A 16323-nucleotide genomic window follows, 5' to 3' on the forward strand; every position below is an offset into this window, starting at 1 on the left:
GCTCACTGGGCACACACTGCACATTCCCCCCCTAGTTTTAACCCCCATGGAAGATGCTTTAAAAGAGAGAAATTTACTGGTGTGCAGCTTTGAAGAGGTAAGGAGCTCAGGGGGCCGAGCGGTGCAGTTTTCTGCTGGCTGTTAGGCAAGACAGTTCAGAAGAAGCCAACCTTTAAGAGCTCCTAAGGGCCTGATCTGCCTTCCTGAACATGTTTGAAGAAGCCTGATGCTTTTAGGGTGGTCAAGTTCTCCAAAAGGACCAGGAAGGGAACTGGAGTGTTCCTCTCAGCCCTCTTTTCTGCAGAGGATTCCCTTGCAACCGCATAGTATTTTTCGGTTTCTCATCGCAGAGTCTTTCAAGAGCCACGGTTGTCTTTGTGGAAGGGAAAGGTTTTGAGGTTGCATTTAGGATTTTTCCAGCTGCACTGCATGGTTTCAGTGCTCTGCTTTTACATTCACTTGCAGAGAATCTGAAACTGCAGCTGTGAGTTCTGCCCACTCCCCAACACTCTGCCCAGACACAACAGCGTTGGGACCGTTATCTTTCAATAGTGGAGACATTGTTAGTCTCCTCTTGTTAATTCATGTTAAGCTCTTAACAAAGGTATTATGAAAATAATTGTATTGATGGGATAAGTGCATTTCTGCAAAGTAATATTTAGTCATCTGTGCTGGAGTGCAGAGAAATAAGTACCTTGCAATTTCTATAGGAGAAAGGTTAATTTGTTTTCCTGTTTCTCTTTAAACAGGGGGCATGATGTTTCTTCAGGATGGTGCTCACTTGCAGCTGCTCTCCTCCTGCGTCTGATTGATGGAGATCATTCAGCTCTGACAACAATACTGAGTTGGAAGCACTGCAGAAAGTTTGTCTGTTGGATGTTCACAGCCACAACCCAGAATGTACTGGTGTGTGGGAACTGAGGAAGCCGCTGTTTGCAGAGAGGGCAGCATGGATCCCCAACATGGTAAACAGAAACTGTTGCTTTTCTTTCCTCTTCAGACTGGGAGCAAAAGGTTTTAAGAGATCTCAGTGGCCAGCTGCCACTGAGTTTTGATGAAATTCAAATATATGAGAGATCTTTGAGTGATTTGAGCCCTAATCCTTGAAAACCTCCAGTACAGAACAAGGATTTTTATTTGCAAGGAGAACGATGTTGAACTACTCGAGTGATAAGAATAGCATTCCCCTGAAGATCAATTTTTCTCCATAAGCCCACAGAATTAGTCAATATATGTATCACGTCTCACCAGTTCCTAAATATGTTTTACAAGATCTCTGCTTTCTCTGCGTGTGAATGCAAATATGTTCCCAGCCACTGATGCAGTGTGTATTCAGGGTATGAAAGCTGCTAAGAATCAGAGCATCATTTCTCAGGCTGAACAGACACTAACCTGCTCCAGTTTTACTGTCAGCTTTGCTTCAGTGGCTTGCAGTGATTTGTTGTTGGTCTAGATGAGATGTTCTGTGTTTATGTAACGTAATTAATCCATAGGTGGAAGTTTCTCTTTTGGGAAGGGTGTGTGCTTCAGGTTGCCTCCTGTTTCAGTTTTTAAAATCTTTCATTTTCTGAGCAGCCAAATTATTTTTAGCTGATTTTTATCGCTGAAGCCCTCAGCTCCTAGGGACTGCTGCATCTCTCTGAGTCAAAACCCAGTTAGGTTTCTGCCTGGAGAAGTAGCCGCCTGGTTATTGTATAACGGTATTTCCCCCCTTGCAACAAGCGGTTCATTAGGAGGCAGCATCTGCGTTTTCAGTGTGGGATGAAGGTGTGTTTGACGCTTTGTAGTGAGTAAGCAGGCTTCAGTGGAAGCTAATGTTTTTGCAGGCTTATTTTGGATTTTAACAGCAACTATGAAGCAAAACCTGATACTTTATTCAGAGGCAGCCTTAGCTTGTTTGAAGACATTCCTCACCAGCGTCACAGGGAGCTCTGGGAACTCTTTCCTTTCTCTGTATGTATTCTGCTTATTCTGTGTTACTGGTTATTTTGTTGGCATTTGCTTTGGTTAATTAGCATTGTATCTTTCTATAATAATCAGGAGCATTTGATTATTGGATATTCTTACAGTTATTCAATTCTATCTTCTGAGTTTCTCTCTGGAATAAATTATCTCCACTTGAATACTAAGCTATGAACCACGAGAAGAATTTTAATCTGCTCTAATGATTACAAATCTTACCAGTATAACTCTCTTGTACTTACATGTCTGGGTTATTTTATTTGATGAACAGTATTGGAAGACTGGCAGAGAGGGATCCCAGGAAAGCTTAAGATCTAGTCCTGCCCTGTGGATTTGCTCTTTATAAGCATACTGTACATCCTTAAACTCATTTTTATTTTGGCATTGTTGGAGTCCTGCCAAGAATAATTGTCATTAGCTAGCCAGTCCACTCCCTAAGTTATCTGGTCCTTGTTCTACATTTGGATCCTTTCACACAGCTTGAAAGCAGGAACGTGGTGACTCATTCAGCCCCCACATTTGAGCCTATTGTTTACGTGCATTTATTAACAATCTAGATGCAGCCTCCTGTTTCCATTCAGTGGGAACCACTGGGAAGGGAAGTGAGATCACAGAGAATTTCTTTAACACAGACACCCTCAGTGCCCACAGAGCTTGGGAGGGGTTCTTTTGAACGGATGGTCTCTGGCCCCGTGGTGGGTCAGTTGGATCGGCGCAGCGTTGCAGCTGGCACAGTGCGGGAAGCACCTTGCAGCTGGTACCGCCTGCACCCGGTGCCTTCATCCTGTGACAGCCTGAGGATTTTGGGGGGCTTTTTTAACCTGGCAACCATACATTTAGCTAGGTGTTTATGTGGAGAACAGGTTTACAGCATCACTGACTCTAGTTAGGAAACGGAACATAGGATGCAAGGGCTCACCTGACTGCTTGTGTCTCCTCTTCCATTCCTCCTGGCTGTGGCAGTGATCTTGCCTGTATCCCGTCAGGATTCCCACTTACCATGAGAGCAGGTGAGCTGTGTTTCAGAGCTGGACCCTCCATATACCCTCTGGGCACAGTGCTGGGCTTGACTCAGTGGTGCTGGTCGAGCACTCGCTGCTCCACAGAGAGATTTGTCACTGGAGTACAGAATAACACTGTTTCAGGTGCAGTCAGCATCCCCTTTGCCTCCTGAAACACTGCGTCCCCTCTCCTAAATTCGTTCCTCTTGTCCTAATTAAAAGAAAGGAAGCAAATGGAGATACGGGGGCGGCTGCAGTCTCTTGCTAAGTGCAGGTTTGGTTTGTTGGGTTTTTTTTAAACTTGGTTAGGGAGCTCTGCATAACACAATGGAGGTTACATAATACGAATCTTGCAGGAATTACAATGGGAGCCCAAAGATATCACTGGATGAATGCCTAGAACAGAATAGGGATTCATTTCCTCTCTGCCAGCTGCTTGGAACCTTAGGAAATTGTACAGCTAGGATTTAATTCCTGTGTAAGTTTCAGGAAAGAGGTAGAAAAGCAATCATTGTCTCCTGAGATTTAAGGGTACTGTCGTTAAACAGCTTCTCTCTCTCTCACTGAGAATTTTATTCAAAGTCCCAGAGTGCTCATGTGCCGTGTGTGTGTGTGTGTGTGTGTGTGAGAGGTGGAATGGGATTATCCTTCAAACACACCAGAGGGTGTCTCTTCTCTCCAGCAAAATCTAGAACGGAGCCTTACTAAGGGGTGTTATGTTGCAAGGTGTGGGGTACTGCATCGTCAGGGACAGTGATGCCAGTGAGAGCTGTTTGAAACCTTTACAGCTTTACAGGTGTTAACTAAATGAACCTTCATAGCTTCTTTTGAGGGAAATTATTGTAAGCTGGTGACTTTCAGCTGTCCAGGGAAGCACAGACAGACATGTGCAATATGCCTGGAAAAGATGTGCTTGGAGAGCAGCATAGGGGAAAGGGACCTGGGGGCCCTGGGGGATGGTAGAATGACAGTGACCAGCAATGTGCCCTCGTGGCTAAAAAGGCTGATGGCATTCTGCAGTGTATTAAAACGGGGGTGGTTAGTAAGTCAAAAGAGGTCCTTCTTCCCTGCTCTGCCCTGGTAGAGACCTCACCTGGAATACTGGGTCCAGTTCTGGGCCCTGCAGCTCAAGAAGGCCAGGGAACTCCTTGAATGAGTCCAACACAGGGCCACTGAGATGATGCAGGGAGTGGAACACCTTACTTGTGAGGAGAGGCTGAGGGAGCTGGGCGTCTTTAGCTTGGAGAAGAGGAGACTGAGGGGTGACCTTATTAATGTTTATAAATATGTAAAGGGTGAGAGTCAGGAGGAGGGAGCCAGGCTCTTCTCAGGGATGGCAGCGACAGGACAAGGGGCAGCGGGTGCAGAGGAAGTTCCATGTGAATGTAAGGAGGAACTTTGTCACTGTGAGGGTGACAGAGCACTGGAAAGGCTGCCCAGAGAGGTTGGGGAGTCTCCTTCTCTGGAGACATTCAAACCTGCCTGGATGGGTTCCTGTGTGATTTAGTCTGGGTGATCTGGCTCTGGCAGGGGGGTTGGACTAGATGAGCTTTCGAGGTCCCTTCCAACTCCTAACGCTCTGTGACTCTGTGAAAAGGAACCTAAACATTAAAATGAGGGAGCAAACCAGTAACCAGGATATAATGACCAGTTGGCATTTGGACTGGACCAGAGGCTTAAAGCTGTGTTTCAGAAGTGCTGTGGTGACCCTGCAGCTCATGAGGCCTTGTATGTTCTCAGGAAGATCCTACCCACGATGGTAGTGACCTTTGCAACCCCGTCTGGGCCACGGGCTCAGCTCAGTACTGACTCAGAGGGAAAGCTGCTGCGGGCACTGCCGCTTCCTGAATCATAGAAAAGTTTCCAGCACAAGTAAGAAGAGTTTAACTGGAAGAGTTAAAGGGTCGTTTTAACAAGAGGGGCTGCTCAGGACCTAGTTTGGCTTTGTATGGAAAGTTTCACAAGGCCTTGAATGCTGACAGCTTGAGGTTAGCTAGCAGCAAATGAAGCAGCTTATTCTCCTGGGACATCGCTTTGTGCATCCAGCGTCGCTCCCCTGTTTGCATGAGGCCAGGACGTTTGCAAATGTGGCCGAGGCCTTCATTGTGAGGCGGCAGTTTGAGGTGACTGACGGGTCTGTAGGTGGAGGGATGGAAACTTCCACAGACTCCTCACTTGCTCTCTGTTTTGTGCTCACTGAGCCTCCCAGGCTGTCAGCCTGGCAGTGCAAAATCCACTTAAAAAATAAAAGTCTATGGGAAAAATCCAACTTCTTTATAGCAGCAAGGCCAGCAGAGCTCACCTTCTCCAGGGTGTGCATGTGCATGGTCTCCAGATGAGGTCTGGGCACTTGTTTCCTCATCGTTCTGCACGGCTGAGTTTTTTTACCTTAAACATGGAGGGCAGGAACTTGCATTCGGTGGCATGAATATCTTTGCTTATGACTCTTTCCTGCTGAATAGAGGAGGAAAGAGAAAACAGCGTTTGCAGCACCACTTTGTTCCTCTTGAATTCCCCATGTAAGCCTTAAAACCCCTGCATCAGCTGCGTGCATGGGGCTAAGGGCCAGCAGCTGGGTCCTGGGGTGCTTTGGCTTAGCCCCGTCTGTGGCACGTTGTTCTGTGTAATGGGGAAAAAGTACTTCTGCCCCAAATCCTGCTTTTTCCATATGCATAGTAGATCCCTGAGTCTGCTGGGGCAGCGTGGTGGTGAGGACAAGGAGAGCACTTGGGAGGTGATGTGAGCACACAGGGCACTGGAGACCTTCAAAGTGTGTTGGTTGCTTGAAGTTCTGTACGGTCAGGCTAAATGAAAGTGTTCTGGTTTTCTTCCTACTCGTTAAGCTGCGAGTTAATTTGAGTCCAAACAGGACATTGAAAGTATTCCTACAAGCAAAAAAACCCACCCCAAAACCCCCCAAAACTCCCACAAAACCAGGCAAAAACTAACCCAGGTATCTTCTATGAGTTAGCATTACTGCATAACACCCTGCAGAAGGAGAAGTAGGAAATGCTAGGCAGGAATAGGAAGTGCACTGGTAAGGCAGTAATAGGTTTGTATTTTTAAACATATTTGAATACACACTTCATACAGAAGTGGTGCAATCTTGCATGGGGCCAGGAGCTAATGCGGAAGGCGGGCCCGCAGCCGAAAAGGCCTGCGGTTGGGCCTGCTCTCCTGTGCGGACTGTAACAGATCCACGTGTTGCACTGTCTCGCCAAACTTCACCTGGATTTCCAAGAAGACAACAAATGCTGGGGCATGTACAGTAAGGTGCCTGATTTACGACGCTCTGAACTGATTTTCAGAGTCTGGGCGCTAAGATGTCCCTTAGTAGACGTCCCTTGTATTCAAAAACAGAGGCAGCCAGAAGAACCATTTATTTGTCTTTGAAAACAGGTTCTTGTGCATGTGGAAAGTGGTCGTTTGGCTAGTGGATGCTGTTAAAGAAATACAAAGGAGCACTTAGGTGTTAGCAGTGGTAGGACCAGCTTTTGCCCTTGTAAATACCATAAAAGCTAATCTTCTCTTGGACTTGAGGTCTCTAGCAAGGAGCACAGAGCTGCTGGGAGTGTCAGAGGTGCAAGTACAGACTTTTGAGAAGCTAATTGAGCAGAGAGTCCAACCTGTAAGGCAGTTGGATTTACAGGCAGTAGTAAAACATTGCTCTTTATCTGAGCTGTGTCTGGCATTATCTGCTGCTGTACAGCTTTGTTTGTTCACCTTTCGGTCAAAATGTATTGGTGGTGGATTACCTGAAGATTTCATTTATGACAGCTCTGTCAGGAAGCCTGGGAAAAAAAAAAGGTGAGGTGATAAGGAAGTAAAGAGAATCCTTTGTCCTTGCAGCCTGTAGCTGGGGATTCCGTATCAGTGCTGCTAATGACAGTTACAAGGTGACTCTCAGGTGAGGGTTCACACTGTGATTATAGAGCCTTTGTTTCAGTGGGGAAATGCAATTGATAGTGCTCACACTGACCTGGTGTGTACCAGGCCCGTGCTTGATTTATTGTTTTGTCAGTGATGTTACAGGCAATTTTACGCTTGAATTAAAGAAAGTGCTGTGAATTTTATCATTTCTTTTTTTATAATCCTCTCCAAAGCCTGTGAGGGCCTCATCCAAAACCCATTAAAGTCATTTCACTGACACAACAGGCTTGGGATCAGATCTTCAGGGATCCTTAGAGCATTAAGGCTGCGGTTTGTTTGTTTTTCATTTCTCTGATTGATAAAGGGGCTGCCAGGGCTCTGCTTGGCAGAGGCAGCTAACTGGGAGGAAATGTTTGCATTGCAGATGAGGATGTGGGGAGTGGGTTTTATACCATCCACCTCCCTGTCTGATGCACAGGTGAAGGCTGGCCCTTAACAGGCTCTGTTTCAGGTTTTACATCAAGTTTAGCTGATATTTAGTTCCTCTCATCTCTCCAAGTCTGTGTGCTTGTTAGTGGGTCAGCAATTGCTTATTTGCATGATTATGTATCACCACAGCAGCAGCCCTTTTATGTAAGCTGCTGATGGTTTCACAACAGAAGTGTATCCAAGCTTTGTATTTGTGCCTTCCTTCCACTTAAATGGATGACTTATAAAAGAAGTCTTTAAGTATTAGGGAAGACCCTCAGCATTCAGAAAGCCCTTCTGTAGTCAGCAGGGCTGTGGGGGTTAAGCATTTCTGTTGGTTTTTTTTTTTAAAGTGTTTTTTCAGGAATTACAAGTGTACAGCTACATGCAGGCAAACTTGGTGAGGCTGGTCAGGAATCTGAAATGGAGTCAGCAAGGATGTACCATGTTAAAACCTGGCAGCTGAAGAAGATTCTGACTGAACAGTAGCAAAGCTGGTATCTCAGGGTTATGATGCAGGTTTTGCAAATACCCAGTCCCTCCCAGTATAATGATTAGCTGCCCTCTGCATGTTGGAAGAGAGGGCAAAACCCAGGGATGCCTTTGTAGACACGTTTCCTATCCTGAGCTCTCCTGGCACAAGTACTCATGGTGGGACGTGGTACTCCAGCCAGGCTGGCAGGACTTGGGGTCTGCCATGGAGCTGCACAGAGCAGTGGGAAATCTGGTGCAGGTCCTCTCCACAGCTCCATCTCTGGCTGGGGAGGGTGGCTGATCTGTGATGAGCTGCGGAAACTTCTTGGCCACAAAGACAAGCCCCATGTTGTGTCACCCAAGGGTGAGGGAAAGGGTCAAGCTGCTACAGGAAGGGCGGGAGGTACAAGGATGAAAGGAGTGAAGAATGAAAGGAGCATGGGTGAAAGGAGCAAGGACCTGAGGTTGGAAGCTGGAGGAGCGGCTTCGTTTGGTTTCTAATAGTCAGTATGTGGCTCCTAAGCTGAAAGATTGGTGTTTCAGATAGTGCTGGCGAAAGCTCAGTCCCAGGCTGTCCATAATTCCTTTTCTGTGCATAGTTGAAAATCATGGAAAAAATAATGAACCAAAGCAGTGATTCAAACAAGAAGCCTGGCTAAATTTAGCTCAAATATTCTCGGTATGTTTGTGGTCGCTGTGGAAATTACATCACTGCTTGTTTTAATGATCAGAATATTGCTTGGAAAACTGGCATGGCTACCAGAGAAGAGCTCAAAATGAAATCTTTAAGAAGGATGTATGTCTCTGGAATCGCTTCACCCATAGATAGTTGCTTTTGGGGTTGTTTGTTTTATTCCCATCTTGGTTAAGGAGTACTTTGACTAGAGGTTATTGCTGCTTAATTGAAAAGCCACAAGGTTTAGAGTTGATAGACTCTGCAGTGCGATTATCTGCTTCACATAAAAATTCTGTCTGGGGAGTAAGATTCAAAAAGACTGCTGGTAATTGCTGAAGACAAGACCTCCTCCAGAATCTGCCTGCATGTCTTTCTGTCTTGAACATCAAAGAGCCTTTGAAATTGCTTTTATTTTTGCATCAAACAGGAACTTCTTTTTTTTTTTCCTTGTAACGCTAATGGACAAGACCCCTTTTCACATCTCAAGTGGAGCCTGAAAATTAAAAAAGGCTCACTCCTTAAGTGGGCTTTTAGTCATGCTCACAGTCCTGCAGTGGTTTGCACCTTTGGACGTTCTGCACCATGGCAGGGTGGGAATAAACGCTGTCAAATCAAAGTCATTTGCATGGATTGGTCCAGGTTCTCAGATGCAGTGGATCCAGGTTCACCAGAGGTTGGGGAGAAGGGTATGAAATGCACCTTGTATAATTTTTCTGTCTCTACCTTGCAGCAGCCATCTGAAAATGCTGTGGGTGCAGCAGGGTTATGGCATGTACCTTTGTTTGAACCTAGCATCCTCCCAGGCAGAGTCCTTGTCCTCCCTCCACTGAAACAAACGCTGATGTTCCCAGACATCAGGAAAACAAAAGGGAACTATCTCTCCATATCCCCCTGCAAATGTGGGCACTCCTGCTGCTCAGAGGTTTGTCACCAGCGAGGGAAGGTTTTAGTGTTACGGTAGCCCCTGTAGCAAAGCATTGGCAGCACATCGCTGCACAGCCTGGTCCAGGACCAGCACTGTCTTAGCCAGAGCTCTTTTCATCAGGCTTTCTATTCTGCTCCAGACCCAGCTGTTAATCTAATCTTCCCTCTCCAGTATTCCATCCCGGAAGCCAGCGTCTCCGAGGATCTGCTCCTGCTCATATGGAAGCTGGTGGAAGCACTTGCACTGAGTTCAGTAGAAGCTGGAGTGGAGCCTCGTTCTCTGCACCGTTGTTTGGCTTTTTCTTTCCCAAACTATCCCATTCATCTCTTTTCTCTGATGCTCTTCTCAGCTCTGCACTTCCCTTGGCTCTGCTGCTGCCAGATTACCCGTTCAACTCTCTTGGTGCCAACCACATCCTCTATCTTGACTGTGTTTTCTTTTCCTCTGCATGCAACACTTTCACCTAATCTAAACTAGAGCTGGTGTCTTGGTGATAGAAGTGAGGTTAGCAAAGTGTAAGGTGTTTTAAAGTAGCCCATTAAGCTGTGTCTAACATATACTAAGCTTGGATTTTGCTGCATGGGTTTTTCAGCCCCTCAGATCTCTTGAAGGGCTTCTTGCCTTAGATGTGTCTGGGTTTTTTTACAGATCCATCAGTTTGTTTAATAAAATGTATTCTCTCTTTCTGCAAACTTCCCTCAAAGTAGCCTGTGAAGCTGTTACCTCATGCCTTAGTGCCTGGCAGCTGAGTTAATGTCCATGCAAGTGTGAAGTGGGAATGTGGGATGTAGGGCTGGAAGGAGTGGTGAGGTCAGTGCCCTGGTATCACACTCCTAAACCCTATGCAAGGCCTGTTCTAAGTGAGTTGATTTGTCCCTTGCTGCTGCTTTTTCTAGAACACTGTTCCAAAGCCTCATTTCTCCAACATTTTAAACTTTCTTCTAATTGGCAGCCAGAATGTATTCATACCCTGTTCATAAATAGCTCCTCTCCTTCCCTGGTGTCTCCCTCTGGAGGTATTTATAGACAGTACTCCCATCCCCACCCCGCCTTCGTTTTCCCAGGCTCAACAAGCCAAGTTCTTTTTATCTGTAGTCTTGTAATTAGGCTGCCCGTTCGTTCAATTTGTCTTCTCCACCTCTTCTAAATTCTTTTAATCTTCCTTGAACACGATACACTGGAGTCATGTGAGGTATTTTACTTACCTTTTTAATGTGGCTTTCCCTTTTTTCCTCTCTTCTTTGTCCAGCCTTCCCAAAAATCTTCATCTGTCCAGGTTCCCTAAGAGACCTACTCTGCTCCCTGGGGAAGGGAGCAGGGACACTGATAGTCGAGCTGGTGACAGCAGCTACCCAGGACCCCTTCCATGCGACAGAGGGATGGAGATTTGGGCTTGTTGCTGTGACCCAAGGGGACCTGATGGAGCAACTATGAGTTTCATCTTACCACTTTCATCAGCTTTCTCTGAAAGCCCCATGAGTTCTTGTCTTTGCTGGTAGCATGTGGGGAGTTACAGGAGTTCAAAGAAACCAGAGTTAGCCATGAAATTTTATTTTATGAAGTTTCAACTGAAATCCAATCTTGGTTTGGTTTCATGGCTCTAATACTTGATTCAGTTGGACAGGAATGGTCCCACTAGAGACACCTTTCATCATTTAATAATCCTCTCTTTCCAGCCATGCCTGGAAATGAGCACGAAGCAAATCCAAGAGAGTAGTTGTACATTCTGCATGCTTAATGTATATCTTCCAATTTAAAATTTGGAAAGCAAGAGTGGCATAGCTGGCCCTGCATGCAAAAGCCGATTTCTGAATGATTCAAGCTGTAGGATTGGGACCAAATCACTGAGGCCAAAAGACAAAAATAGAAACTTTGACTTAGAGCTGAGTCATTTGCATTTTCAATACGGCAACTGGTGCTCTGGCTGTTTGAAGTTCTCTTGGTTCCCTCAACCTCTTTTCCCTTGGGGTGGAATTTAACACCACTGTTCTTTGTGGTGTTTGCTGATCCTTTGCACCTCGAAGAGAGCAGTACAGGAGGGATGGGGGGCATTCCCCTTTGCTGCAAGAGCCAGCCTTTGCCCTGTGCTCGCTGGAGCTTGGCTCTGTCCTGTTGCTCCCTTGCCCAAAGGCTAGTAGTGTGTCTACCAGTGATGATGGTGCCTTCGTGACGTGACTGACAAATGTCTTGTGGCCACTGATGCTCTGAGTGCTCCAGTGGATTGATAAGGTTGAACACATGCACATGAAGCTGCTTAGGCCTGACTCTTGTACTTGGGGGAGAGGACAAACCCATCACTGTCATCACCAACAGTGGCCCAGTTTGTCGTGCTGGTGAGCTGGGGACGGCAGGGTGAGCGAAGGGCTGCCTGCTTGTGTTCGGTACCCAACAGCCTGGTGAAAAGTCAGAAGGAGAAGAGAGAGGAGGAAGCAGCAGCCCTGTGTTTGCTGTCAGTGCTGCGGTTCATTCAGGATGGGGAGGTTGTCTTGGTGTTCCCTGTTGCAGCTCAGGAAGTGTTAACAACAGAGAGGCTGAAACAAAAGGTGGGGTGTTGAGCAATGGGCACCTTGTGTGCTGGTATGCACGGCTGGCTGGGGCTCTGTGTGAGGTTTGTCAGCACACAAAAGGCTGGCTGCAGCTCCTGGAGCCCAGCTGGGAGGAAGGGGTGCCCAGTCACGGTGCTGGTGACATGCCTCCACTTCAATTCTGCGGTGAGAGTTGAAGTCTCACTGCCCCTCTTCCATCAGGCATAGTCCAGAGCATAGCCAGTGGGGAGCATCGTGTCTAAAGTAGAGTTAAATAGGAATAAAACCTTGTTTTCATTTGAACTTCTCAGACAATGCAAATCAGTTCCAGAGTCCCAGGGATGCAGGAGCTATACACACAAGTGCAGGAGCCCACTCAGATCTGGTAGAGCATTTTTGCCCCAGCTCAGTGCTGGTTGTGGCTGAAAGACAGCTCCCCAACGCCATTCAGGCATCTGTGATACTGCCCACTGAAGCCTGCTGAGCCTCTCTGTGTCATTAGTATTTGAGGCTTTTCTGTCCCTTCTTCCCCCATTATCCTGCATGATTGAGAAATGATCCTGTAAGTGTAGAGCTAGAGACGTCTGTTTTTCTGTAGTTCAGTTCTGGAGCTCCTCAAAAAGGCAGGAGTCCAGAGCATTTTTTCCATCCAGCACTTAATATTTTCCTTTCAGGTTTGCATTGGCAAATATGTATTTTTTTTTCCTTGCAGGTCAAGAGCATTTCTAAATAGAAAATTTCCAATGGCTTTGGTGATAATTGGTCACTTTGCATTGCTGTACCTAAAATTGCCAGTTTGCCCTTTATGAGATCCTTTATGCTTGCTGGAAAATGCTTAATGCAGAGAAGCACTCTGCATGCACGGTACTGGCATGTAAACAATTCAAAAATAATTCCAGATTATGCAATAACAGTGAAAAAGATCCTTTCAGTACTGAGTTGGAGTCTTTGCAACATTCTTTTGTGTTTCAGATCTGGTCTTTTGTAGGATTACAAGTTTCCTTTTGGGGCAGCAGGCATTGATGATGTGTTGTAGATGTGGGGTTCTTTTACACTCAATACATCATCTTTTCCATTGCCTTGGCAGGCAGGTCTTAGTGTAGAGGCACTCCTTTAATTAGCTGAAATAATGGATGTTTGGGTGAAATGGAACCACAAAAAATAGGCAGAAAAACTGGGTGTAGGGTTCCCTCTGTGTGCTGAGAACTTGGCACATCTCACTCACAGATATTAATTGGGGTCAGAGGGACATTGCCCAATCTCCCTGTCCTGTGGGGGTGCTGAATTTCCCAGATAAACCATCCTGTTACCCCTCAGTTGGATTTACCATGACTTTCTCTGCTTCCCTTCTCACAGCCGGGTTTATATGTGGTTCTGACCATTTTTGAACCTTGCCATGGATATTTCATATCAGAGTTCATTTAGGTCTTTTACTTAAATCTGAGACCAAGGTGCAATAGATCGTAGGGTTCTTACTCCAGGACTCTCCTTTGAATGGTCCTGGGCCAGGTCCTGGCTGTGGGGCCACATAGACCTTGACTATATGTTTGATTTCAATAAATTTAAGTGCCTACTAATTAGAGAAGGTACACAAAAGGTATCTTTGTTTCCTGAAGCATTTTGACTGTGCTGATTTAAATTTTTACATTTTATTGTTGAAGAAAACAGGGTTTGGGTTTTTTTTTTTCCTGGTTTGGGAATTATTTTTCAGTATTTCAAAGATTTTTAGAGGATTGCAAGAATTTCTTCCCCATCTATGCGGAAAGCACAATGTAGGACAGATCCATCGTGCTTTGAAATCACTGGAGGCTTCCTGTTGGCTGTTGTTCAGTTTATTAGCCTGAAGTTTTTCAAAGTAACAGAAAATGCATGAGTCTCTTACAGAGACTCAGAAATAACACGGTTTTCCAGTAATTTTGCAAACCAACTGGTCAAAGCTTCCATAGAGTCGTATTGAAAGATGTTCAGCAACACTTGAGAGTTTCTAAGCATTTGGGGGGATTGGCTTTAAATATTCAACACATCTTAAACCTCATCTCTGTCCCATTTTTTCTTTCCTCTGTGGCAGCACTCAGAAGTCAAAATGGCAAAAGATTAAGCTGGTGAAGGTTAGCTGTAACCATCTGGTGCTGTTGAGGAATTAATGTCTGAGCTCAGCCCGGAGAGGCAGCCTCCCTGCCCACCCCCATCCCCAGGTCCTCTCTGAACCAGAGGCTTGGATTTCGCTGTAGTGGGACGTGGAGATGAAAATAACTGTCAGGGCTAAAATGTAGTAGTTAATTCAGACAAAGCAGCAGCCAGCCAGCCGAAAGACGCTACATCCAGCGGCCGCTGTAGGAGCTGCTTGTGCTGAAGCAGAGGTGGGTGGCTAACAGTCCAGGGAATTCATAGCTTAACTGAGCATCACTCAGCGGGATGCTGTGTTAAAAGTCATCATCTCGATTTGCTCCCAGCTCTGGAAATACCTGCACACGTTATGACAAGGTCAGTAGCAGCTTTAAAGTTTTATTCCTCTGGTGGTTGTGTTTTAGAGTAAGTCAGCTTCCTGCCCTGTTTTACCCACGTTAAGCATCCCCTTACCGATTGTGATTCATTTATATCTTTCTCTGCTAAATAAAACTATTCCAGGTAGTTGCCAGGGAACTCCTGGCTTATCAAAGGGATTGATGTAGCACTTAGAAACCCTCTGAGTTAATGTGTCAGGGACAGGAATGCGGTGATCTGGGATATAAAGATAATAGTCATCTACAGTGTGCTGTTGTGTTACGTGGCCGTTTGTGGTTTCTCAGCACTGACCTGCAAACTCTCACCTTTTGGATGATAATGGCATACTCTCAATTTTGAAATACTAGATTTTTTTTTCACCTGCTGTAATAACAAGGCCTGAGATAGTGTGTAGCTACATTTATTTCTGAAATTTTCATCATGCCCTTTATTAGAAGCCTTAATTTTGGCTTGTTTCTCTGAGCCGGGCCAGCAGTCTGTTGCACTTTAAAAGCGATGCTCTTGTAACCTTTGCATGGCAATAAAATAACACTGCTTTATTAATTGATAATCTGTTTCCATTGGAATATTTTTCAAAAGAAAATTTGCCTTGCCCCTAGCCCTTGTAAAAGGCTGTTACTTACATAGCCAAGGTTAAAGGCTACTTCCAAAGCATCAAACATTGAAATCTGGGTTGGGAAATATTTCCAGAGTTAGTTGTTTTGGTACAAGCTGTTAAGCAGCATGAGGAATAGATGAAGGATGTGTTTTTGAGGTTGGCAGATGCTCCCTTTTTCCCCTTACAAACAGCACTTGGATTACTTACAGTCATTAGAAAGCAAGGAAGGAAAAGAAGCTGTGGATCTACAGAGAAACTGAATAGAGATGATGCAGAGATGATCTGAATGATGTGGAGTAAACCCCATGACCTTATTTTCATTGAGATTCCAATGTGTTAGAGAAATGAGCCCACACCATACCACCTGAGCTCAAACAGGCTTCATTTATCAGCTTCCCTGTTGCAAACTCACAACAGAGGTGCTGATGCAAGGCTCTAGTTTTAGGGGAACCTGTCCCAACCCAAGAGCCCTGTCCCAGAACTGTGTGCACCAAGCGAAAAGTAAAGGAAGTTGCAACGTGTGTATTAAGTTCCTGGAGCTTCTAGTAGCCTTTTATTACAGAAATACCCAGGAAGTACTGCTAGGCTATCATATATGCTGATCTGCATATAGCAGTGCACAGTTGTCATACATGTTATCTTGCAGAATGCAGGAGCCAGTGCCTAAACCCATACAATCTAAGGATTAAAAGCACTTTGTTACATCCAGCCTTAAATACTCAGCACATTGCATGATCAAGCAAAAAAAAATAGAGATTTATTGTTATTCAACTTCAGTATTGCTCTTATATGGTGTTTGTCAAAGCTGAGACAAGGGAGGTGGGAAAGCCACTTCTAGAGCTCAGGTAAAGAGAGTGAGATTTGTAGGGTTAAAACCATAGGCAGAATTTCTTTGGATTTTGGCCCAGATTTTTGCTAAAATGGGCTCATGCATTTATTGGCAAAATTTTAGTCCCAGCCTACATGAATGCCAGTACTGATGATAGTACAGTCATGCATCTTGTGGGAATAAACCAGTCTTTAGTAAGTAGAATGTCATTTTCCTTGGTGTTTTTTCCTACTGGTGAGTATAAATTCTGCTTATAAAACATGCTGCTGCTTATTTTCCACTTGTATTTCAGAAGTCAGTATATCTTTTACCAGGAAATCTTCTGGGAATTGAGTCATTTGGTTGGCAAGATGCTTAGCTTTGAAATGGATGGATTCTGTGTGTTTGGGGGAATTTAGGAATAGATGACCCACCTTCTCTCATTTAACCTTGGAAAGCTCAAGTTAATTTTGACCAAATCACACGAGTACAGCTGTCTGTTGAGGGCAAA

General features: G+C 45.2%; 1 protein-coding gene across 1 annotated transcript in view; it reads left to right on the plus strand.

Moving 5' to 3' along the window:
• Positions 1–898: 898 nt before the first annotated feature.
• The window catches only part of LRRK1 (leucine rich repeat kinase 1), a gene marked incomplete at its 5' end in the record, with an annotated part of 74710 nt that continues 59285 nt past the window's right edge, over positions 899–16323 (plus strand). Inside the window, one exon of the mRNA XM_084267821.1 lies at positions 899–965. Within this exon, the coding sequence (XP_084123947.1) occupies positions 899–965 (67 nt within the window). The remainder of the gene's footprint in view (positions 966–16323) is intronic.

The sequence above is a fragment of the Gallinula chloropus genome (assembly GCF_964237585.1).
Source record: "Gallinula chloropus genome assembly, chromosome: 9".
Taxonomy (NCBI): Eukaryota; Metazoa; Chordata; class Aves; order Gruiformes; family Rallidae; genus Gallinula; species Gallinula chloropus.